This window comes from Paroedura picta, chromosome 8 (assembly GCF_049243985.1).
Source record: "Paroedura picta isolate Pp20150507F chromosome 8, Ppicta_v3.0, whole genome shotgun sequence".
Lineage (NCBI taxonomy): Eukaryota > Metazoa > Chordata > Lepidosauria > Squamata > Gekkonidae > Paroedura > Paroedura picta.
This window is the reverse complement of record NC_135376.1, coordinates 42,602,458-42,626,708: the sequence shown is the minus strand read 5'-3', so window position 1 is coordinate 42,626,708 and position 24,251 is coordinate 42,602,458. Positions and strand designations below refer to the sequence as shown.

General features: G+C 41.7%; 1 protein-coding gene across 3 annotated transcripts in view; it reads right to left on the bottom strand.

The window, feature by feature from the left end:
• Positions 1-516: 516 nt before the first annotated feature.
• Positions 517-24,251, bottom strand: part of YEATS2 (YEATS domain containing 2) — a 36,185-nt gene continuing 12,450 nt past the window's right edge. For all 3 annotated transcript variants that reach the window (XM_077349359.1, XM_077349361.1, XM_077349360.1), the window contains exons 13-32: positions 23,747-23,905; positions 22,307-22,410; positions 20,855-20,962; positions 19,830-20,003; positions 19,052-19,310; positions 18,119-18,280; positions 17,424-17,533; positions 16,694-16,855; positions 15,296-15,469; positions 14,532-14,736; positions 11,867-11,998; positions 11,386-11,484; positions 9,336-9,447; positions 8,178-8,251; positions 6,177-6,256; positions 4,217-4,415; positions 3,500-3,726; positions 3,109-3,183; positions 2,660-2,733; positions 517-2,107 (exon numbers count right to left, since the gene is read on the bottom strand). In XM_077349359.1, the coding sequence (XP_077205474.1) occupies positions 1,999-2,107; positions 2,660-2,733; positions 3,109-3,183; positions 3,500-3,726; positions 4,217-4,415; positions 6,177-6,256; positions 8,178-8,251; positions 9,336-9,447; positions 11,386-11,484; positions 11,867-11,998; positions 14,532-14,736; positions 15,296-15,469; positions 16,694-16,855; positions 17,424-17,533; positions 18,119-18,280; positions 19,052-19,310; positions 19,830-20,003; positions 20,855-20,962; positions 22,307-22,410; positions 23,747-23,905 (2,798 nt within the window). In that variant the 3' untranslated portion in view covers positions 517-1,998. The remainder of the gene's footprint in view (positions 2,108-2,659; positions 2,734-3,108; positions 3,184-3,499; positions 3,727-4,216; positions 4,416-6,176; positions 6,257-8,177; positions 8,252-9,335; positions 9,448-11,385; positions 11,485-11,866; positions 11,999-14,531; positions 14,737-15,295; positions 15,470-16,693; positions 16,856-17,423; positions 17,534-18,118; positions 18,281-19,051; positions 19,311-19,829; positions 20,004-20,854; positions 20,963-22,306; positions 22,411-23,746; positions 23,906-24,251) is intronic.

The window sequence follows — 24,251 nt, the reverse complement described above, 5'->3', positions numbered from 1 at the left end:
TATAAAGCACAGGAAAGCTGGGATGTGATGTATGCCCCATTGCTAGTGAAACCTGATAAACGTTCACTTAAATCTGTCTGTTTTTCATAACTGCTATCTCATGTGAATTTGGTCTAAAGCAGGGGTAGTCAAACTGTGGCCCTCCAGATGTCCATGGCATTCGCTGGCAGGGGCTCCTGGGAATTGTAGTCCATGGACATCTGGAGGGCCGCAGTTTGAATTTTGGTCTAAAGCGAACTCTCATCCATTTCTGTAGTCCCCTCCCCCTGTAGTTCTGTAGTTCCCTCCCCCCTTCCTCCTGGCATTGACAGCTCTGTGACAAAGTGAATTTTGTTGCTGCTGTAGAAGAATAAGCAACATTATCTGCCTCTGGGAGTGATGAGAGGTGATCCATCTGGTCAGAGGCACAAGGTAGCAAGGAAGAGGTCTGCATTAAAATGGGACCTGTCAATCCTCTCCCCACTGCAAGAGAGCAGTACGGTCTCAGAGCAAGAAAAAAAGCCCAACCCCATAAAATTTAACAAAGAAAATTTATTGTAAAATGTATTTTACACAATTATACATTATAGTACAGGCAATGCAGAAGAGTTAAGCAATGGACCAGTTTGGACAACCATGTCTAAGGTAGTCTTCAACTGACTGGAAGAGTCTTGCTCTGCTATAGCAAGAACAATTTGTGTATGTGAAAGCTGCATTAATTTAGTTTAACCTTTGCTAAAAATTAGTCGTATCGTAATTGCTAGACAATGTTTCTATTTTCCAATAAAAAGAAAACTTAAATGAAAAATTAAATCTGATGCATGCTAGATTTTGACAGGACAGATGTTTTCAAGTCCACTGAGAAGTAGCACCTTTGTTCCCACAAGGGTCAAGAGCCACTTTTCAAAAAGCAGTCTATAATATTAGACAGATGATCAATTTTGAACAGAATATGATAAATTAACTTTCCTACAAGAAAAAAAAAATCAAATGATCGTCAGTAAAAATGATACAAGCGGGTTAGTTAAATGCCAATTAATGGGCCTATGAGTTTCATGAACTGGAAGAGGCCATATATGGACAGTACTGCTTTTGTGTATTTCAAAATTCATTTTTAGTATCTGGAGTGTTAAAGCTCATAATCCATAAAGATGCTAACCGCCATAAATGTGAAGCTAGCAAAGGCGTGAAGGAAACAGATTCCCCTCCATTTTATTTTGTCCCAACTGCCTACTTTAATGTGGGCTAAATCATTCCTATGATCAGGAATATTTATTTTCAGTCAGCAAGCAGAGTAAGGTTTGCTCACAGCAAAAAACAGGCAGCTCTCCAACAATAAGCGCTTTTATTTTCTGGCTAAGCACAAGGTCTCAAGCCAATGGCAGTCCACAGGACAGAGGGGCACACTATGATCACTTGCAGCATGAATGACAACATCTATTGCCCAACCAAGTGCGTCAAGCCATGTGACCACTTCCTGGGGCCACCTGATTTCAGATAATCAGCTGGGATAATCTTGCAGATAATTCCAACCTGAACTCTGAGACGGGTTAGCACTTTTGCTTCCATCAATGAAGAGCTGTTCTGAGTTTGCTTCATTCATTTTGCACTACAACTGGATAATTGTTCTCAGCTTTCAAGTATACTTGTCCCACCAATGACTTCTAAGGGAGTACCTGCGTGGGAAGTCGATCATTGTCTTTGACTATGATTTTCACCTCCAAGCAAGGGGCTGTTGCCCTCCAAAAGGCATCTCTAGATTATTCTTATAGGGGCCCTATGTAATGAATAATTTTCATACTAGAAACACATACCCAGTAATGGCCATGATCTAATGGATTAATCAGAATTGTTATTCTGTTTCTTAAAAAAAATCCCCTCCCCAAATTAGAACACTGTAGTATTCAAGTATCTTGTTACTGCAAGGTAATCTAGCTCTTCAGAACTAAAGTCCGCATTTAGACAAATAAATTGTGACAAGGTCCTCCTTTTAGCCTTCGTGTCACTTTTCAGCCCAGATCACTGTTCTTCACTCAGTATTCCCATATGCTTGTTTGTAAGGAAGTCCAGAAAGGGAATGTTACAGATGGCTTGGTGGATATTCATCACAGTGATCTCTCTTGGCGTCCTGCAGAGAAAAATAAACCAAAGGAATGAAAGAACTTAAGCGTCTGTTTTGCATTCTGTAAGCAAATGGTAACAAAATTTATGTAGAAAAAATATTGCCATGAACATAAGGTTGCTAGGTCCAGCTTGGGAAAATCTGGGGGATTTGGAAGTGGTGTCAAAGGAGTACAGAATTTTGGGAGGCAGCTTAGATGTCACACCAGGACTTCTATTTCTCCTAAACTCTATGGTATGCTATGAAGTCTGTCCCTCAGAGTCTGCTATTTCTTCCATGGGAACAGCAGCTTGCTATGTGGCACTGGTTGTGGGACAATTTGAGATATTCAACTGCAAAGTCTCTCTGGGCACCTAGCACAAGTAAGCAGACAACATGGAACCACAACTCGTGAAAATTCAGGACTCACCTGGAGTCCAACAGCATTACATACTTTAAAAAACAGTATTTTTGTTGTAGTCTCTAAAATACTACAGAATTCCACATGATCATATGAAGACATATCATGGCTACGTCATTAGGATCTGAATGGTACATGTGATGAGAAATCAAGTTTACCTGTTGTGAGGAGCTCTTTGGTAGCCAATAGCCATTGCTTCCCTTAATATATCACTTGCCAATTGTTCTGTGGCCTATTACAGAGCAAGTTTCAAAGACAGAATATAAACACCAAATAATATTTTTAATAATACTGTCATGTTTTATCCCCCCCAAAGTATCCTAATTCCCATAATACTGGGCATAAGCTCACTGATCACAGAACAACATTATTACATTTTAGACTTATTTCATCTGTCAAGCTGAATGCTGTACAACTTCTGGACACACCTTTAGTAAAAGGTGCCTTAATCCTACATAGTTAGGGATTTGAGCATACAGCCCCACAAAACCCTTGGCTTAATTTAGGTTTTCTGCACTTCTCTTAACAGTTTGTTTTTGGATATCATACTTTTGCATTGCTGAATAAAAGATTTTTGCATTGCTAAATAAAAGAGAATATTGCTTACCTTTAAAATCATATCTTCTATCACCGAGGCATAAATGTTCTTGTGCAGCTCAACAGGTTGAAAGGAAATCCCAATCTACCAAAAAGAGAAAAAGAATAAAATACTGCTATCCTGGATTATTGAGCCACATACTTGCTCAGAAGAAGTGGTAAATATTTAAATGGTTTGTAAATTCACTGAGGACAGGTCTACAAGTCAGGATGGCTAAATGGATTCTACTGGGAACTACAGTATCCTGATTGCAAGAGACTAGAGACATGTCACTGGAAAGAGTCATCAGCTTGTGATGCAGCTCTGAATTTGCTGGCTGCACATGCCAAGAAAAAGTGACTCTACACTGCTAACAGCTCAGGGCAATTAGGAAATTTTCCTTCTAAAGTCTTTCCCCTACCTGATGCGCTGTCTCGCTCACAAACTCTGATGCAGGCTGGGAAGGTAGGTAGAATTTTGCCTCGTCTTGCTTCTCTTCCTGCTCCTCCTTAATATTTATTTTCACAGGCTCAGTGATGTTGAGAATGTCTACTTCTTCATCGTTTTCTGGCTCCTGCTTGAGGAAACGCTCCAGCTCTTCAAGCTTCCGACATAGCTCTTCCCCAGTGGTATAAGAGGATGAGCATTCTTTCCCAAGAGGTAATTGGCAAGACAGGAGTTAGAGAGAGGACTTATTAACAAATCTATACCATGTGACCAATATATGCCATCAGGAGATGTTCACAGTCCACTTGCTCAGCAAAAAGCCCTAACTGCAACCATGCCACACTAAAGGATGATCTCTACCGATAACATGAATTCATTTTGCTTTCCCTCAAGCCACTATCCTCATTGCCCGAAATGGAGTCCTTTACATGGAGCCTGAAATCATAGTCCCAAGCAGACGTAGAGGCCTGCTTAGCATTGTAAAGGAAAAGGTATCCCCTGTGCAAGCACTGATTGAACTCCCAGCCTCATGAGCAGAGCTTTCAGACTGCATATCTGCTGCCTTACCACTCAGCGGCACAAGAGGCTCTAGCTTAGCATTGTACAGCCAGGCTATTACTGGCATCCTTCACAGCAACTCTGAGAAAGCTGTCTCCCATCCCACATAGAGAACTTCCACCCTTTCTCTTACCTGGTTCACTGTCTATTTGTGTCAGTATATCCTCTATGGAATCTTCACTCCTCAGTGTTTCTGGATCAGGTGGTGTATAGCCTCGGGAACGACACCAATGTACAACTTGCTTAGTTTTCAGGGGGCTAATAGTATGAAATTTTGGGTGCTTCTCTATGATTTCTTGGAGGATTTTCCTTACTGTCAGTCCTCGCTGCCACTGCAGAGGTAAAAAATCAGCACAAAAACAGGGTTCGATTTAGTAACAAGGAATTTTATACTCATGTTTTACATGATGAGAGTGCTGATGGTACTGCTAATTGGCGTTTGGCAATTTAGGGAATTATTTATTCATCGCAAGCACATATAGTGTAGCTAGGAGACTGTCTAGCAGCCAGGCAAGAGAACAGAGTTTTTTTTTGCCATTTCCTATCATGGTGTCATGACCCCTTGTGATCCTTGGAGGAACTACCAGCCAAATCCTTGGAGGTCTCCCAGCCAAACACTATCCAGGGTTGGCCCTGCTTAGCTTCTGAGATCTAATGGGATCGCGCTTGCCTGAGAAACAGGTGCTTGAATGTTCTTTCTCAGAGGGCCAAGCAAAAGTTCAGGGGTCTGTCGCAGGACTGTTATGTGGAGTTACCGTCTTCACAAAACACTCATTGGGATGACCGAACTGGCCCATTAGTTAGAATCAAAGAGTTGGAAGTTACCTCCAAGGTCATCTAGTCCAGCCCCCTGCAGAATGCAGGAAATTCACAATTACATGCCCATCCACAGTGACCCCAATTCCATGCTCAGATTATGCCTCTCCAACCCCTCCCCCCCCAAAAAAAAATTCCTGGCCCATTTGGCCTAGAAGAAATGTGCCTCCTGACCCCAAAATGTCAATCGACATTTCCCTGGGCATGCAAGAAAGGGTCACAAGGGCCAAGCATGGACACAATCTCTTCTGCCCACCCACTGATATTTAACTTGTTAAAGGGCAGCAAGTTTGGAACAACTTTGAAAGAAGCTCCCATTTAATTTTAGCTCATAAGATCTGAGCACAATGCCAGTCTTGTCTGAGTGCCTTTCCTGCTTTCCCACATTCTGCACAGAGTAGAAGGACCAAAGATGAAAGGGCATCAGTACAAAGGACAAGGAAAACCACATGAATAGCAATTTCTGAACCCCAAAGGTGAGCCAAACAACTAGGAGAAGCCATGTTCTTTCTCATGTGGTGAAATAGAACAACAACAACAACAATAAAACTGAAGGTGGCTTCATTCTGTTGATGCTGCTACTATAGGCCTTCCTTGCACTTGTGTGCTCTCTGCAAGGCGAATTAAATATTATTATGTGGACAGAGCATTACATATTATTATAGAGAATGAATGGGAGAGATAATTAAGTTGATTGTTCCCCCAGTATAATTAAGTTTATGTAGAGACAACCCTGATACCACTTAATACTGAAGAAAACAACAGTATTATTTCATATTCACATACTGCTTTTGCATATATTGGCTTGGATTAAATCAACTATGTGTAGAAGGTGACTGGATTTCCCCCAAGCTTCCCTTTCAACCCCTGGAAACAGGACCGGCTACAAGAGCAACTCTACTAATAAAAGAGGATGCAGAAGCAATTCCCCCCCTTCCTCCTCCTCCTCCTCACTGCAGCCTTCACATGGTATTTTATTAATGCAAGTCCTGTTATTCAGCTGTCTATTGGTCAAAAGTGTGTAAGTTTGTGTGTGTGTGTGGTGGGGATACAGAAAATCCAATATTCACCAGTGCCTTCTACTAAGAGTTGGTGTGAGCCAGGTCTTCACTTAAGTCTGCTGGAGCTCTAATTAAGAACAATGCTGCCATTTAAACTATTATCCAGTTTTTATAATATGAAACACAACTAGAAACCCAATTAAAATGTATTTAACATTTAACCAAACTAAAGTCTGATATAACAAAACAAATCTATTGCAAGCAAAAAAAGGTTACCTCAGCAGCTCTCCGTTTCCCAATATTCCAGCTATAATATTGTTCCACTGAACTGGCACAGAAATAATTTGCGTCTTCAGCTAAACAGCAGGGGGAAAATACACATATACCTCAAATATTGTCTTTTAAAAGCTCTGAAAGAAAGCTCATTTTGCGATTAGTTATTTTTGAAATTCTTCTCAACCCCTCCCCCATCAGACATGGGTAAGAAAAGAGATTTTAAAGATATTTCCCAAGTGGCCACACTTCTCTTTTGAGTGCTTTAAAAAGACTAGCCATTTCCCCCATTAGGACTGATCAGAAGGAATACTGTCTGGAGTTCTTTATAGCTTTACCTCTCTTAGAAGATGGGAATCCTGTGTGACACTGGAGGGAACCAGAAATCTTTGTGGAAATTTTTAGGGGACAGAAGGAACCTTTGTGTATTTGGAAATACTGAGAGAAGATAGCTACTTATGGGGGTAAGTCATGACTCAGACACAGAGAAGTAGCTGGAGAAGATTTCTAGAATCAACACTGTGGAAAGCAGGAAAACTGAAAGCAGTTTTGAGATTTGTGTGTATGCTACCTGGACAGCCAACGGTAGTTATTCACTGTCTTTCCAAAGAGAGGATGTGTAATAAGGCTAGGATCTCGTAGTGGTATCTCACACACTCCCAAACGAACAGCTACACAAAAATGCAGCTTTGAAAAGGTTGCTGCTTTGCCACAGGCAAGAGAAAGCCAACTGTTCTAATGGCTCAAAACCTGGAAACTAACCAGCAGCACCAGAATAAGTCACTGCACTCATTCGTGAAATCAGGCAGAAGAAAAACACTTTATAACAATAGTTTTAAACACGTTGGGGGAAAATATGGAATGGCCATAGAATTTTCCCTTTTCAACCTGCAGTCTGGTGGATACAAGAATCCACAAATGTAATAGGAGCAAAATTACCATAATTGCTATAGTAAGTTAGGTGTGATTATAGTCACAAGCAAAGGCCGTGATACTTCTTTCCAAGCAAGGGACTCATGGAAATTTTTGAAGAGGCAATATGTTTTAACGTTTATTTATTCAAAACACTTTTAGGTTGCCTTTCCACCCAATCAGGGCCCACAAGGCAGCTAACATAAAAACATTAAAACATTTGAAGAATTAAAAAGACACCTACATTTATAGTATAACATTTTAAATGTATGGCATTCTGCAGGATAATTATTTCATATTCCCTGCTGGTGCTTGGTATTTCTCTTCAGCTGTTCCCCTTGATCCATATAAACTTGCTACCCAGAAACAATAACCTTGTCAATTACAATATGGGTTGAACACAGGTAGGCAACCAGAATGCATTAGAATCAGGGATAGACAGATCAATGACTTGACTAGCTATGTTGGTTTCTCAACTACTGTATAAAAGGATTACTGAGGATATAATCTGTCAATATTCTAGGAATTCTCATGACAGAATCTTCCAAAAGTTTTCTGGAATTCTTTCCCCAGGTGTACAGAGACTTGACCTGATCAGGACTTTGAAACAGGATGTTTTAAAAAATCTGTCTCAGCATTACCAGATCGAAAATGGATCTTGGGAAGGGGAATGAAAACTTTCTTGTTTTGGTTACTGGACATTCAAACTTTTACTACTAGGCAAAGAGTGCTCACAGAATCATTTTAAATTGGATAAAGGACATGGAGAAGGAAAGGCTTAAAATTCTTTCTGCTGATCCTGTTGTCTCAATCTGAACTGGATCCTCATGTACTCTGTAGGTTACTTAAAAACTTCCAACACAAATGCTGGAATCTCCTTAAACAGAACTCCTGGGGCAGTGAATGTTGAGTAATGTCATACTTCTGAATACAGGGAATATTGAGATTATTTATATTTCTGGGTTCTTCCAAAGAATACCCCTTGAGGTATCCTAAGCTATTTGGCATGCTACTGCTAAGTGTAAAATTTACAACAGTTAATCTAAGTCTACCTATAATGTACTACTTTATTGTGATTCTTTAGGTTCTTACTTGTCTCAGTAATTAATGGAACTTTTTTCACTATTGCTGTCAAAAGTTGCTGGAGGTTGTCTAAATATTCTGTCCTGTAAAGAATGAGGAATTAGAGCTTTTGTAATATGATTTATTACACGCATCTACAGAAAGCAAGCATGCACACCCACTGCCAGCAAGAAACCATTCTACACCCATGTCTGGTTAATGAAATTCAAACACATGAAGGACAACTATAGTACACCTAGCTCTTACAGATCAGTGAGAGACAAAGGTCATTTCTGCATGGATTATCTCCACCTTAAAATGCTTTTGAGAAGTGGCTATTTTCTTGCTTCCCCATAGCATTTATGCACCTCTAGGATTTTCCCTAGCTCTTCTCTGATCCTTCTCAAACCTGCTTTGTTCTTTGAGAAACAAAATATATCATTTTGTTGCCCGCTGTGTAGGTGGGAGAATTTGGATTTTCCAGCCCACATGGTTCCCCATTGTAGCCACTGTGGGGCTTTAACCCCCCCCCCCCCCACTAGAATATTGCTATATGATTATACAGTGGTGTTATCACTGTGTGTACTTGGTTATTTGAACTCTCAGCTTTCATTTTAAAAAGTAAGTCTCTATCCTCTCCCTTGTGGATATATAAGGAAAAAAAGCATATCTTTATAAGGAAAGACTTGCTTCTATAAAAATGAAATCTGGACATTCAGAGAAAATTCTACACATACAGTATAACAATATTTTGGTGTTAATTTTTTAAAAAATGAAAAAAGTTGTGGTGGCCTGGGCAGGGGTGGCAACATCTGGGGGTCTGGGGCAGGGAAATTCTGCGGAAAACCTGCCATGGGGAAGCCCCACTGCTGTCATGCCTCCTCAGATTTTTGCCTCTGTATTGAAGGATGAGCTATCTGACATTGTCTACTGGCCAAGGGCCTACAGGAAGATCCATTCTGAGTGGTCTTTGACATTTAGGACTAAATCTTAGTTATTTCTCCTGTAAAGAAATTTCATTTCATGCCAGCAAGGCTTGATGTATTACCAGGAAGTGTTGGAAGAAAGCAGCTCTAGCCACTTCTGAGTAAACCTATTAATTGGTCACCTGCCAGTTGTTTGTGACCTCATTCCTGTCTCTAGAATGATCCACAGTGTAAAACAACATAGTTAGCAAAAACATACTACCTGATGATGTAATTTCCAAGTTCAGAGCTCTCCTCAGCTTTTACTGTCACTGGACCATCTTGGGATACCACAGAACTGCAGCTCTGTCCTGCAGAATCAGGCTCCAGCTTAACTTCAGAAGACAATTAATAGTTTAAAAAGTCTACCAGGAATTGTAAAGCCCATCAGACAGAGAAAATCAACTCTGAGTTAGCTAGTCCTCCTGTTGATTAGGAAAGGATTAAGAATGAGGTAAAGTTTTACACGTATTTATAAACGTGGTATGATATGTTTACAAACGTTATTTCCTCAAAGGATTGTTTTAGTAAGTTACCATAAACATTAGATCTTGCTCAGGAGACAGGGGTAAAATAGGACAAATGATTTCAACAGTTTTAAAACTTCAGAACTTTCCCGTAAAGTCTCCATCCAAGACTGCTTCCACATGAGGATTTTATCTGTTCATGCCCACAGGCAGCCCCTGCAAGGCAGGCCTCTCCTTTAAAACTAGATCAAAAACAAACCTTTATGAACCCAGTTCACAGGGAAGCCATGGGGTGGCTGCAGGTGGAGCCTTCCAATGGCCATTCCACCTGCAGCCACTACAGCAGGTGGGATGGCACTACAGCAGGTGGGATGGCTCTTCATTCAAAATGGCATGAGGGCCCAGGCTGCCCTGTCCTTTCAACCCTTCACAAGGTATGCTTCTTTTAAAGTGTGGCATTTCAGCTGCAAGGAGGCCTGGTGCAATCTCTGTCACACTATGCTTTCACACAGTGCAACAGCAGCATGCAGGATAAATGGACACGGATCCTGTCCTTGCCCATTCCTACCCCTGCTTCATTGCTGTGACCACGGCAGGGTGCCTTTTTGTTACTGTGTACATGCAGCCCAAATCACAGAAAGAAGATTGAAAATAAGAGGGCTGGGGGTTACGATGACGAGCAGCATGTAGAATATTGGGGGATTTTCTTTTGTGACACAATCTCACTCAAGCACACTTCTATTTTAGAAAACATTTCTACTAAGGACGGCAGTTTCTATAGAAGGGTATGTATTAAAACCTAATTAGCAGTATGTCTGAGCTCCCAAGGCAGAGATGTTGCTGGAATTAGTGCTGCTGGAAAACATAGCTGTTGAATCAATTTGAGGGCAATGCATCCACAGGAAATGTCCCTCCACCCTCTATCTAGCTATTGTGTGTATAGCAGGCTTAGAATCATAGAATCATAGAATCATAGAGTTGGAAGGGGCCATACAGGCCATCTAGTCCAACCCCCTGCTCAACACAGGATTAGCCCTAAGCATCCTCAAGTATCCAAGAAAAGTGTGTATCCAACCTTTGCTTGAAGAAGCCAGTGAGGGGGAGCTCACCACCTCCTTAGGCAGCCTATTCCACTGCTGAACTACTCTGACTGTGAAAAACTTTTTCCTGATATCTAGCCTATATCGTTGTACTTGAAGTTTAAACCCATTACTGCGTGCCCTCTCCTCTGCAGCCAACAGAAACAGCATCCTGCCCTCCTCCAAGTGACAACCTTTCAAATACTTAATGAGGGCTATCATGTCCCCTCTCAACCTCCTTTTCTCCAAGCTGAACATTCCCAAGTCCCTCAACCTATCTTCATAGGGCTTGGTCCCTTGGCCCCAGATCATCTTCGTCGCTCTCCTCTGTACCCTTTCAATTTTATCTACGTCCTTCTTGAAGTGAGGCCTCCAGAACTGCACACAGTACTCCAAGTGTGGTCTGACCAGTGCCGTATACAATGGGACTATGACATCTTGTGCATAGGCTTCCTATGCAGTGAACTCTAACAGAAGAACAGGACCACAGAGGCGCACACACTTGTGCATATCCTGCTCTAGTGTCTTTGGGAGATTTATCTCTTACTTGGGCCCTTTTGACGGAATGACACTTTTCCGTATGTATGTTTGCCAAGAAAAGGTCATGTTTTTCTCTAATGGAAACTCTACCATCAACTTGAGCTGTGTTCAGTCACAGCTAGGGACCACAATCATCACCTTCCCTGAAGCCTTTAAGAGATTTGATAACAACAACAAATCATTTTACCTTTAGCAACTGGTACCACAGGAGGGCTGGCAGCTACTGAGGTAGTGGAAGTTACAGGTGTGACAGAAGACACTTTGCTGGATGAAAGCGATTGTATCACTAGGAAGGGGGGGAAAAGAGGGAAAAAAAACTGGAAATATGGCTAGATAGGTGCTTTTGACAATTACTTTTTAAAATTCTTGGTAGAGAGTTTATTTATTATTCTCTAGAATCCTGCTCAAAGAGGTTTACACTCCCAAAGAATGAAGGTCAATGGAAAATGATCACAGGTGGTTTACAAATAAAATCATCATAAATTATTATCCATATCAAAGCAGAGCAATGGTTACCTGCCACTCAACAGAGAAGGTAAAACCAATCTGTGGTTTTTTAAAAACCTGGGTTTACTCAGTGTTAATGAAATGTAATACGCGCCACACACATAAAATAAAGTCAAGAAGCATTCATGTACACCGTACTGCTCCGCCATATTGCATTTTACCTTTGTTCACAGGCATCAGTATCGTCTGAACTCCTCCCGAAGCAGGGCTCACACCCAATTGTTTGAGTTGGCTGGGCACTGTCAAAACAGCCTGCTGGGGGCTGTTCTGACTGGAGTGGATTTTTAACAACCCTAGAATGGAAGTGGCATTTTTAAAAGGTCTTCAAGGTTATGAAGTCTGCTATCTACTCCTTAGCCCTAACTACTGACCCCCCCAACCAAAGGGCGCTGGTATACGGTAATTAAATAAGGCCACAAGTCAAAAGATCACCATATCAAACTGATGTAGCAGACAGATAAGATACTGAGCTAAGAATGGGGAAATCCCTGGTTTTAATCTAGCATTAATTGTCTAAGAGTCCTTAGGGAAGCCATATTCTCCAGGCCTCGTGAGATCAGCTGAGATCATATTGACCTTGACTGTTAGGATTTGGCCAGCTTGACATTTAAAATGGAAGCTAATTAAAGACCCAGCCTTTATTTCAGGAGATGGCAGTCAGGGGCTCATGGGAATTGTAATCCATGGGCAGCTTGAGGGCCACAATTTGCCCACCCCAGAAGTGAATGTGGTTGAGTCAGTCACCCTAGCAACTAAAATTCTGCTCTTCTGGAATTCCCAAATGAAATACTACAAACCTTTATTACCAGATGAGTTTGTCTAACACAGGATTAGTTCTAATTGCCTTCTCCTACAACTTACAAGATGTTTGGCTCACAAACAAGGGCATGTACGTCTGTTGGCTCGATATTCGTGAGCTTTTCTTTCCTCTTAAGAGTTAGGGATAGGAACTCTCTCTCTAAAGGTCTATTTCTCTTTCTGCTGCTGAGAACAGACAGCTCTGCTGGCATGCCTCCAATCTTGCCATGGCTTGACAACTAAAGGACTACCACCATTTTTAAATGGCTCAAACAAGGATTTTTTAAACTGGTAGCTAAAATACAAACACATTTCATACTTTGTCCCTTAAAACTCTGAAATAACTAATTAAATTAAATTGTTTTTATCCAGAGGTAGTTATAGCTTCTCTATATACCTCCCCTTCCTCTAATGCTTCAAAGTCTAAGTGAACTGATGTTGAGTAATAAATGTATTTTTTAATTTATTGAATGGGAGTGCCTGTGAATAAGAGAGCCAGGATGGTGCAAAGGTTGGCCTAGGAGACTCTGGTTCAGATCCCTACTCTGCCATGGAAGCTTGCTGGGTAACCTTGGGCCTGTCATATGCTCTCAACCTAACCTAACTCAAATGTTGTTTTGAGGATAAAAGGTAGGACAGGAGGATGACTGTAAGCTGGTTTGGGTTTTCATTAGGGAAAGAAACAAGGTGTAAATGAAATAAATAAGTTTTCTTCCAGGATGCAAGAATTGATAGATCTTTAATTGTGCAGTCCAGGTGTGCTCTGTGGTTTAAGACCTTTCAAAGAAGTTCACCACAGAGCTCTGTATCTGGTTACTATAAACATAAGCAAGTGTTTAGTGTTTTCGGCCCTGAGATTTCAGTCAATGCCCTCTTCTGTCTTGATCGGGAGATATGCTCAAATTCCTCTTTCACAATGTCTTTGTATCTGCGGGAACCCAACAGTTGAAGATCTTCCACGCTATCTATTGGAATGTGCACTTTACACAAATTCAAGGAGGAAATTTCTAAATCCAATTATTTCGAGGGCATTTTCTGCAGCTCATGATAAATTAAGGTATTTGCTTTTTGATAAAGATCCATTTGTGACACAAGGGGTTGCCACCTTTGTATTGGCCGGAAAAAAGATTCAAGACGACCTTATGGCAAATATGGGAGATTTTCTAATAGCTGATGAGCAGTGTGTATGGGTTATGTAATTTTTACTTTGTTGATAACCGTGATAGGTCTGTGTTTGTTTTGAACTAATCTACTGTATTGAACGATTTTAGTGTGTATTTGATCTTGCGATGGCCTATGACCTAGTACAGTGGTCCGCAACCTTTTTAAGGCTGCGGACCGGTGTAGGGGGGAGGGCGCTCTGGTGGCTGCGCATGTGCGGCAGGTCCGCGTATGCACTTTTGTGCCATGCATGGCCGCAAAAGCGCACACGCAGCACTTCCGTGCATGCGTGAAACTGCCATGCATGCACATTTGCAGCCACGCATGGTGCAAACACGCATGCGCAGACCTGCTGCACGTGGGCATTTGCACCAGCGGCTGCACTTCCCTTTCCCCTCCACAAAAAGAAGCTTGCCGGGCCGCAAGCTAATCAGCCGCTTTGGCGGTCGATTTGCTTGCGGCCTGGGAAGTTTCTCACTGCGGGGGGGGGGGCGGGAAGAGGGAGTCGCGGCCCAGTGGTTCGGGACCACTAACTTAGTACAAGAAAGACTGACTTAACATAAAGAGAATAAATTTCAGCAACCACCTGTAAGCTAAACGCTGCTGGTAAAAAATGTATTCTGGTTTTATGGAAGGTATTAAGGCATCCTTGGAGGCCTTCAAAACTAATTATCATTACTATGTAGTAATTTTCTAATAGCTATTCAACAAAGTAGCAACTGACAATGCTTGTGAAATCCTCTGAAGACTCCAAAGGTTATATAAATTTAAGTATTAGTGTTGGGCACGGATCCTGAGTTGGAAACCAACCAAAATTATACTCAATGCTACGTGCTGACAGTCAGAGCCAAGAAAGAGGAGTTATACCTGAAACTGCAGTTTTCCCAGTCACAGGAGCTGGAGTTGTCACCCAAGAAGCAATGCTAACAACTGCAGAAGCGCTCGTTTTATTTGGTCCAGCAGAGGCTGCTGGTGCTTGGCTGAGAGAAACTTGCTGCTGCTGCTGCTGCCCAGAGGCTTTTGCTACAGAGCTCACAGCTGGAGAGGAAGTAGAACTTGCACTGTCTCCTTGCTGCATTGAAAAGCAAAAGCACAGTCAATTTTTCTCCTCCACTTAATGGCTTAACACCCACCCACAATAAGAGCAGAAAAGGCCAATTGGTGCAATAGGCAAACTCAGTCGTTAGTTAAGAGCAAACTACACATTATGTGGGAGATTTGAGATTAACAGTGTAATCTTAAACGAAGTTACACTCTTCACAGCTCATTGATTTCAGGGGACAGAATGATTAACTCTTCGTGGGATTCCCCTGTGGATCTCCCAGCACTGTTACCTCAACTGGGGGGTATGGGCAGCAGTTCTAAATTTAATTGATGAACTGGCCTAGAATGAAGGGTTATTTAACTCTTTCCCTGTTACTACTTTCTTCAAACTGTTCAAACTGTTAGGTGATGGGGAAGAGTACACATGACAAATAGACTGTGGGGAGTAGGGATGTGCACTTAAGCTTTGACTTGAAAAAAATAGGATATTCTGATCTGGGTGTATTTTCTCACACAATCCTTGCTTTCCTGAATAATTGTGCCTGCAAGTGAAGTTCAACACATATCCAGCCAACACTGCAGCTCACCTGAGCAACTCCATTTGATGGAAGTGTCACAGCTGACGTTGTTGCTGCAGTAATCACACCACCAGACACTCTTAGCACAGTGGTCCCTGGCTTTGAGAGTTGTGATGATGCCGGCACAGATTTCAGTGCATTGTCTGATATTTTCATCAGTGATGTTTGTCCACCAGAAGCTGCCTATGAAATTAAAAAGAACTGAAATGGAAATGACCATTTTGGCAAATCATATATAGCTTAGAGACAAACAAAGAAATGAATAAAGGTGATGGAAATGCATAGGCATTCCCCTGGCCCTTCCTTCTGGCTACCTTTAAAATGCACAGGGAGAAACTGAGAACAATGAATACCAGGAATGGACTCTGAGGGGAAAAGAGCTAATTTTTCAGCAAAGTGACTCCCTAATTCAGTAAAGTGGATCTGAACATGGATGGCGACAGAAAGGACACTGATGTATCGTCTCACATTTTCAGATTCTCCATGATGAAGAGAATAACTCAAATTGCATGAGGTGCTTGTTCTTTCAATTTAATTATTTCCATTCTTTCATTTAATTCTGTTTTTTCCTAATTTCATTAAATATACTAATTCTGCAGTCCCTGTTGATTGACTGTCTCACTCCTGTTGTGCTACATTGATGAACGTAGAAAGACATGGTGGCTTTAAAAAATGCCAGTAAAGCTATCCATGCCAACACTACATCTCTCACAGCTGGAAGGCCACAACTTGGGTCCAACATAGTATTTCTGCATGTTGAAGGATTTCTGTACATGGATCACAAGCTTTTAGTCTCCTGCTGCTGCTGCTGCAGCCCCAAATGTCCCCCATCGCCACTGTGCAAAACAAGTTACTGAATTAGATGAACAACAGGTATGATCAACCAGGGCTCCTTTTATACTCTATTTATTCCTTATATTTATTACCAGCCACTCCTGAGACCGGCCCGTGGTGAGTTACAATTAGTACAAATAAAATGGGTGTATTTTCTCACACAATCTGACTGAAGGACAGCCAAATGAATCTACTACTAAATTAAAAGACAATTCAGAGGCCCTACTTCAGATATTCTTACCTTCGTGGGTGAGGTGAGTCGTAACAAGACCTGCTTAGCAGCAGAATGCCAGCTGCACAAAGACATGACTACAAAGACAGCTCTGAGGTGCCAAGCAAAGTCAATTTCACTTCCATACACTATTAACAGAGGACTGATATTTATTCTGTGCTTTTGGCATTTATTATAGGTTTAATGCTGGTTTTTGTTTTACTGGTTTTAACTGATATTTTTACTTTTGCTTGTTTCTCCTTTTTTACTGCTTTGGGATTATAGGCTGGAAATCAGGATAAAACTTCTTCAATAAATAAAAAATGGCAACATGAGATCAGTGTGACAATCTTAACAATTACCTGTGTAAATAAAGTAGCAGTTTTGTGTCCAGTTATTACTTTCAATGCCTGATGTCCTTGTGCAGATGATATTCCAGCACCTGTATTACTTAGGACTACTGTCCCCGTTGCTACCTGCTTTGCAGAACTTGGCTGAGATGGCTGGCCAACTAAAAATGTGCCCTGGATCAAAAGGAAGGAATAGCTACAGTAAATTTCCTATCTCCAGTGACAGAAGAAACTGCAAGAACTGTTGTAAATTAGGCATAGCCAAGCACTGACTCAATCCCTTCTGCCCACCCATTTACAGTCTGCTTAAATTCACATCTGTCCCATAAAAACAGACTGAGGTCTCATTAAAAAACCCTCCAAAATACAGTTCTTATACTCCCATCCATCTTATGTGGCATGCAGAAAGAGGAAACTCAGACCAAGGATGAAGTCTGCTCCAAGTTCCTTCTGTGAGTAAAGGGGAGGTGCTGTTGATTTGTTGCCCAGCAGTCTTTGACTATTTCACCCCACCCCACCAGTTCCCCTCTGACATCTGTAACACAAAAGAGGCTGGAGGATAAAGTTACAGGTGGAAAGCAGCAACAATAATCAGAGTGTTAAAGCAATACAATGCCCTTGTTGCTTGAGATGTCAGCAACGTAAGACAGATCTGGTGGAAGATGTTATTGTCTCCATGATCAGAGAATCTTATTTTTGCCCAGTGCCCAGGAATGTGAAAGAGATCTTCATTATGACTAACCTGAGGCGTTTGTTTGAGGATGTAAGACGTGTAGGTGAGGTGCTGAGATAAGCCAGTGCTTGTGCTTTGGGTTCCTCCACCTCCACTTGTGGAAGAACCTGACTGGAGATCTGGAACAAAGAACGAAACAGTCATACATACAATGTAGCTTATCCCTATTACTCATTTTAATGATGCTACAATGGAACATTATGTAAAAAGGGTTACTTTTTAGAGCAAGACAACCATAATTAAATGGAAGAGCCATAAGGGAATTTCCTGGCATTTTCTTACTGTTAAAAAGAAACCATAAAGAGACATTTATATTGACACTGGAGAATGAGGCAGTTTATCTGTGTCACAAGCTATTTCCCTAATATACAGCTGGTTCCCAGAGTTGAAGTAGGGAAAAATACAGGTAGAATATAGTTACCTGTCCTTTCCCCCCTAACTATGACTGAGCAATTATTCGAAGAAGGAAGATGATTTGTATCAAGGAAATAGTTACTTTCCCTCCCAGCTCCTCCCCAAATCTATTCCCCCCCAAAACAACTATTTTTAAATGCTAATTAAAATATTGAAAAATCTGATCATCGTCCTCCAACACAACATACAGCATGTCCCTTTTTTAGCCAGAATGCCTCCACCCCTCCCCGCAATTCTATTAATATGAGTTATGATACTGCTGCATTTATAGCTTCTTGTATAAGACTAACTGGCATTGTTTGTAGCTCGCAGAATGGCTCCTTGTGGTATAAGCAGCAGTTTTCCTTTTCCAGAAGGGTTCTTGCTGTTTGTGGTAAGGTAGAGTTTTGTGCCAGGCGGTAGATTTGCCAAGTTTGCCAAGTTAGTGGCGGGTAACTGCAGCGTCGCCATCACTAGGAGGAAAAGGAGAAAACAAAAAATATTTTCCAGGTTTCCAGAAACCAGCTCTTTGTAAAATACTCTCTCAGTAGGGACAAAAATCAGGAGATAGATCAGCAAATGTTTCAGTGATGCTTACCTGTGTGTGGTTTCCCTGGTACTGTGCAATTGCCAATGACGTGTGATGGCAATGGGACTTACACACGGCAGTTGCTCTGCCTCATCCCCCCCCGCAACAACAATTTCCCTTCCCTGGGCTACCAGGGCCTTTTCAGATATTGGCAGCTGAATATACTGATGCTATGTTATAACTGCCAGTGCCTCATATTGTACAAAACTCCAGACTTAATCCCCCTCCCCCCCCCAAAAAAAGAGCACATTTTTAACTCCTTTTTATTTTTTAGTTCAAGGACACATCTTGCTCTAGATATCTCTGCAATTAAAACTTTTAAAATGAAAACCAGGCTGGTTTTTTAAATGAAAGCTTCACAGTGGCAGGTGGAAGAAACAGCTTTTGTGAAAACAAAGAACCTGAACTTTCCCCCACACTTTGGCAGCCAAGATCTTTCTGAAAATTTTGCAGCAAAGCAATTAATAACGAGTTGGACTCAGTGCATTCAGTAGATCTCTACTCAAGGTTCTTAAAAGTGCTTCTAACCTCACTAATTACTGAACTGGATCAACAGAAATTGGAGACTGAAGCTTGGTTGCATTAAATATTGGTTAAAAATCATTAATAGTTAGTTCCTGTGCAATCGTTTCTGGAGATGCAAGAATCATTTTACCTGATCCTTGGGATCCACTTTTTGGAACTCCTGTTGACGTGACCTGAGCCTTTGTCAAAGTCTGCACGGGCTGAGCAAGAATAGTTCCCCCGCCACCGCTCACGATTGCTTTGGCTACTCCTTGGGTGACAACTTGTTTTGTGCCAACTGTCTTTGCTACTGCTGGGTTGGCTTTTGCCACTAAGATCTGCCCACCCCCAATGGCCACAGCTTGCTTGACAGTTGCAGGTAAAGCAGACCCGACAGGAACACCAACAACCTGCAGTAAAAATAAATGCAGCTTTTATAATGACAGTAGCTACTGGATTAAAGTAGCTGAACTAGAAGCTTCACAGGATACACCTGAAGGGGCAGCTATCTGCCAACAGCACAAACCATCTTGAGAGAGAACACCTGTTTCGAGAGGAAAAAACTGGTGCGAGACAGTCCTTTGCTGATTTGGTCCCTGAGCACTCCTATAGCACTAATTTCATCAGCAGCACAGGCAAGTCTAGAACGGAATGGCATCTTCAACATACATCCGGCCTGCCTTCATTTCATTGTTTAGAACCCCCATGTAGATGGCAGGCATTTCAGGTGAAGACTCATCAAGGAGAGGGAGAGAGAGAAGAATCTTTCTCCACTGCTAGAAAAAGCCTCCCACCTTAATTATACTCAGCATTTATTTCACAGTTAAATTATGCGTTCTCTCTCTCTTAACAGAACCATCAGAACTGCTGTACTAGAAGGCAGCATGGAAAGGCTACAAAGGAAAAACAGATACAAAACTGAAATCTACCTTGGAGGGTGTGGAGCTTTCTCCTGTGCTCACTATCTGCTTCTGAGGTGACAAAGCAATCATGTGACTTCCCTTGACAGTGACATACTGTGGCACAGAGGTCTGAGAAGCCGCCCCACCTGGCTGTGCTGGAGACTGCTGGGCCAGTTCTCCAGGCTCCTGCTTTATTATGACCTTTAAATAATAAAAGTACAAGTTAAGGATTTTAAATTCCACCAAAAAAGGACACCTGTCCTTTACAAGAGGCTGCCAGATACAGCATGAAGTCAGTAGATGATTCAAACAACTGTTCCTCAAATCCATATAATCTTTTCTTTCATATTCTTAGCTTCAGAGAGAAGCCACCAGGATCAGTTCATATGTAGAAAGACACGCAAATAGAAGCAAATTCATTTTGCACTAAAGAGGTACATGTTAGTAATAATAAAACATTTTTGAGCTCTGGCTAGATAGGCAGCCAAATATCTCCTACAAAATAACAGCAGCCATATAATGTAGACTAATAATCAATTGTCAAAAGAAGTTAAAGTAAATGTCAGAAGACATTCTTTCCATGCCTGGTCTAGAAGGAACAATGCACTATTCAAACAGGTTCTTTCATTAAAGAGGCCAGCTTGGTATAAACAGGGCTAATAACAATCAACTTTACAACCTTGACATTGGCTGGGTGCAGAATATAGAAACACTGTCAGACATTGTGACCAATGGTTATAACAGTGGCTTAAATTTTTTCACAACATCTTTATGAAAACCCAAAGCAGCAAACATATGGTATACATTTAAATAAGAGATTGAAAGTGTGTGTGTGTGGGGAGGGGGGGTGAGTGGGGAAGAAAGCAGTGGAAAGGAAAGCAATAATCTGGAAGGGAAGGCAGTAGAATGGCACTACCAGAACCTCACAGAGGTAGAATAAAGAAACACTTTCTCCAAGTGTACATTTAGAATGCTTTATGGCAACTCCTTTTGTGAGATGGAGTGACCCCTGTTGCTACACATTGCAAAAGGAATAAAGGACTTCCCCATACCTTTGTAAATGTTCCGAGTCCTCCTGTCACAGGTTTAGGGCTTTGTACCTTGGGGTGACTCCCAATTGGACAAAGAGGGGGCATGGTTGCAAAAAGCGAATCCTCTTGCTAGGACGAAAAGTGCAAGTCAGAACACCAAGTTAAATACAAGGGTTTTTCTAAACACACACCCACGTATGTGTGCGCTTGTACGCGCGCGCACACACACACATTTTGGATACCAGAAATGAACTTTCAGACAAGGCAAGCTTGCAAAATGGTCTTGCTTTCATTCCAGAAGCTAGTGGATTGTTATACATTAATTCCTTCTCACTGTTATTCTAAGCAGAGTTCTATTCTTGTATGTCATTTACTTCAATGAACAGAAGGGTGTAAATGTACCATTAATTGTTTCTATTTTCAAATGTGAAGTGATGGGTAAAAATGTAGAATGTAAGCTAGACTGATCTTTTTTGTTAGTTGAATAACCAGGAGAGGCCAACAGAGATAGTCACTTTGTTTTTAATTAGCATAGTATTAAAATTTGCTTCCCCTATGTAACTATTCCCTGTGCTTCTATTAAGAACTCCCAGAAGTATCTAAAGCCCAAGGGCTCATGGGAATTGTAGTCCATGGACATCTGGAGGGCCGCAGTTTGACTACCTCAGATCTAAAGTATCTAAAGTGCCAGATGCAGCTAGACATCCACCACACTGTGAGTTACCCTAATTATCTGGAGCCATCCAGCTCTGTGTCTGCTAAGAAAGTAAATGAACTGCTCCCAGTACTTTGCAGCTGAGGAGATTTAATATCAGCAGAACCCTGGAATCTCCCCCGCCCCCACCATGATTACATAAATATTATTCTGGTCGCTATGAAGTTGTCAAGTGCTACCTTTCTACTTGCTTTGGATACCGCTGTAGCATTATAAGAATGACACGTTTGCTGAAAAAAAGACATCATAATACAGTAAACCAGAAATGCACTCAAAGTCTCAGCCTCCTGCAGAGGAATATTATTCACATACTGTGACTGCTAAAATGACTATCCTCCACCAAAATTCCTTATCTAAAAGAATGCATCCAAATGGACTGAAGACGGCAAGTTCATTAGACTACTTTGAATGTTACGCTGGGACAGAACTGCATGCTACATTTAATTCTGTGGTACTTTTAAAAGGTAGTTTTTCTGTTTCAAATGGAGCTGCAAAAGCCTATGAAAAGAAGAGAGTAATACATGAGGTGCTAAAACCCGGTGACTTTTGGTGGGAGATCTCTGAGGATAGACCACGTGTGAGACTCAATGGAAACCTCTGGAAATACTCTGGTTTAGAGTGCTTAGCACCAAGAACTCTAACCAAAACTCCACACAACCACAGGAGCACATGTTGGAATGCTGCCTTAAAAGAAATAGTGCAGAATACATTGTATAGAGGGGTTTTCAAAGGAACAGAAAAAGCCAACCAAATGTCACCTTGACAGCAGAGGTTACAGAACTGCTTCCATGGTTCTTTGAGATCGGAGACCCAGTTCCATGAGAGGCTTGGGAGACACTGGTAGCTTTACTTGCAGGGCCACCTACGCAATGGAAAATACAGCAGCCATCAGCATTCAGCCACTCTCTGTGCTACTTATAATCTACTTCAGCTACTGACATGTTACAGGATGTGGAACGGTACAGCCCACTCTCATCAGATCTCAGAAACAGGATCGATACTTTGATGGGGGACCACCCAGGACTACTCTGCAGAGGAAGCCAATGGCAAGCCACCTCTGTTTAGTCAGTTGCCTTGAAAAACCCTGGCTGGGAATGCCTTATGTTGATTGTGACTTGGTAACACATACATGCACTCTGACAGGTTACAGTTCCTAGAAAGGAAATGCTCGTTTCTTGCTAGACGGGTGGTAGAACATAACAGCAACTGCTATGCTGTGTATCCCCCCCCCAAATGTTTGAAATGGAGGTAGACTTCTAGCAGGAGGCCACTCTTAATTCTGTTCCATACACTAGTTGCAAGAGATGAAGCTCATTTCTTGCTTCAGACTGTCTCACTATTGAGAAGCACAGGAGTAAAACTTGTTTTTGGCCCAGGTGGATCCTCCATGGTGACTCCACCAGGACCATGAGAAGATTATGTCCCCACCCCTTATTCCCTACTGCTTCCTTTGTGATGGTGCTGACCTCATTCTGGGTGGGGAAATGACTATCCTCCAAGCTCATTCCCACTTCAGGCTTTAGATGAATGGCACCAGATAAGGAAGCAAACATGCACAATGAAAGAACTGTTTTGAGAATTCTCTTTGCTGGAAAATGATGCATCAGGTATAGGAAAACTCTGAGGGTGACGATTATATCTGCTTGTGATAGTTCCTTTACCCATGCAACACCAGCCTAAAACCCTCCTTGATGCAGGCACAGAACATACATACAACCAAAAGAATTAAACACAGTTCTCTTGGCAACTCATCAAAGGAATGTAGGCTCCCGAGGGACTAAGGCAGGAAGACAATAAGCTTTGAAGGTCCGAGGGGAAATGATATAAGGGAAGCTTTTTTTTTAAAGTAAAAAAATGGTTGTTCCACTGGCATTCAACAATTACAAAAGCCTGGCTGTCTGGTCCTGCATCACTGAGGACACATGCTGTAGACCTTCAGGGAGGTAGCCAGGTTAGTTGCAGGAAAAAATAAGAAGTTTTACAACAGTTTAAAATAGTGACTTACAATATTTTCATGTATCACTGGGCAGGTCTCTCTGTGTATGTATATAGGAAGTTTAGAAGAAAAAACTATACAGCAAGGTCAAAGAGCCACAAAATGCAGGAAGTACAAGGTGAGATGTACTCATGCAAAACTCAGATATAGTGATGAGAGAGTATTCCCACCCACAAAGTACAGTGGACCCAGACATACGTACTTGTGCTGGTGGGCACTGTTCCAACTGGCTGGCCAGGCTTATCCACAATAACATAAGGGTTACTAACTACAGGGCTGGTAATTCCTTGCTTCATGTGCACAGGGGTAGAGGTTGGAGTACGAGGTAGAGGAGAAGGACTTGGGGTTGATATTGGAGAACCTAGAGAAAACAAAGTTCCATATGATGCATCAGACGGATACCCCAAAGAAAGGGTCAAAAGCTGAATTTTGCAAAATAGTAAATTCTAGTTCAAAGACAGCGTTGAGTCACCTGGATCTAAGGGCAGAAGTAGCCCTATGAAAACCAAGCAGTGGCCATGTTTCCCCCAGAAACTGACACCCATAGTGGTAGTCAGTGCACCAAAAGGGGTTATGTTCTTTCCTCACAGCAAGCTATATGCAACCTTTACACGTATTAGATTTTGTTTAAGCCAGTTGTTTCTTGTCTCCCTTAGAGATAAGGGGTGTGTGTGAGTGTTTAAAGGGCAGTTCAGTGTGATGCTTCT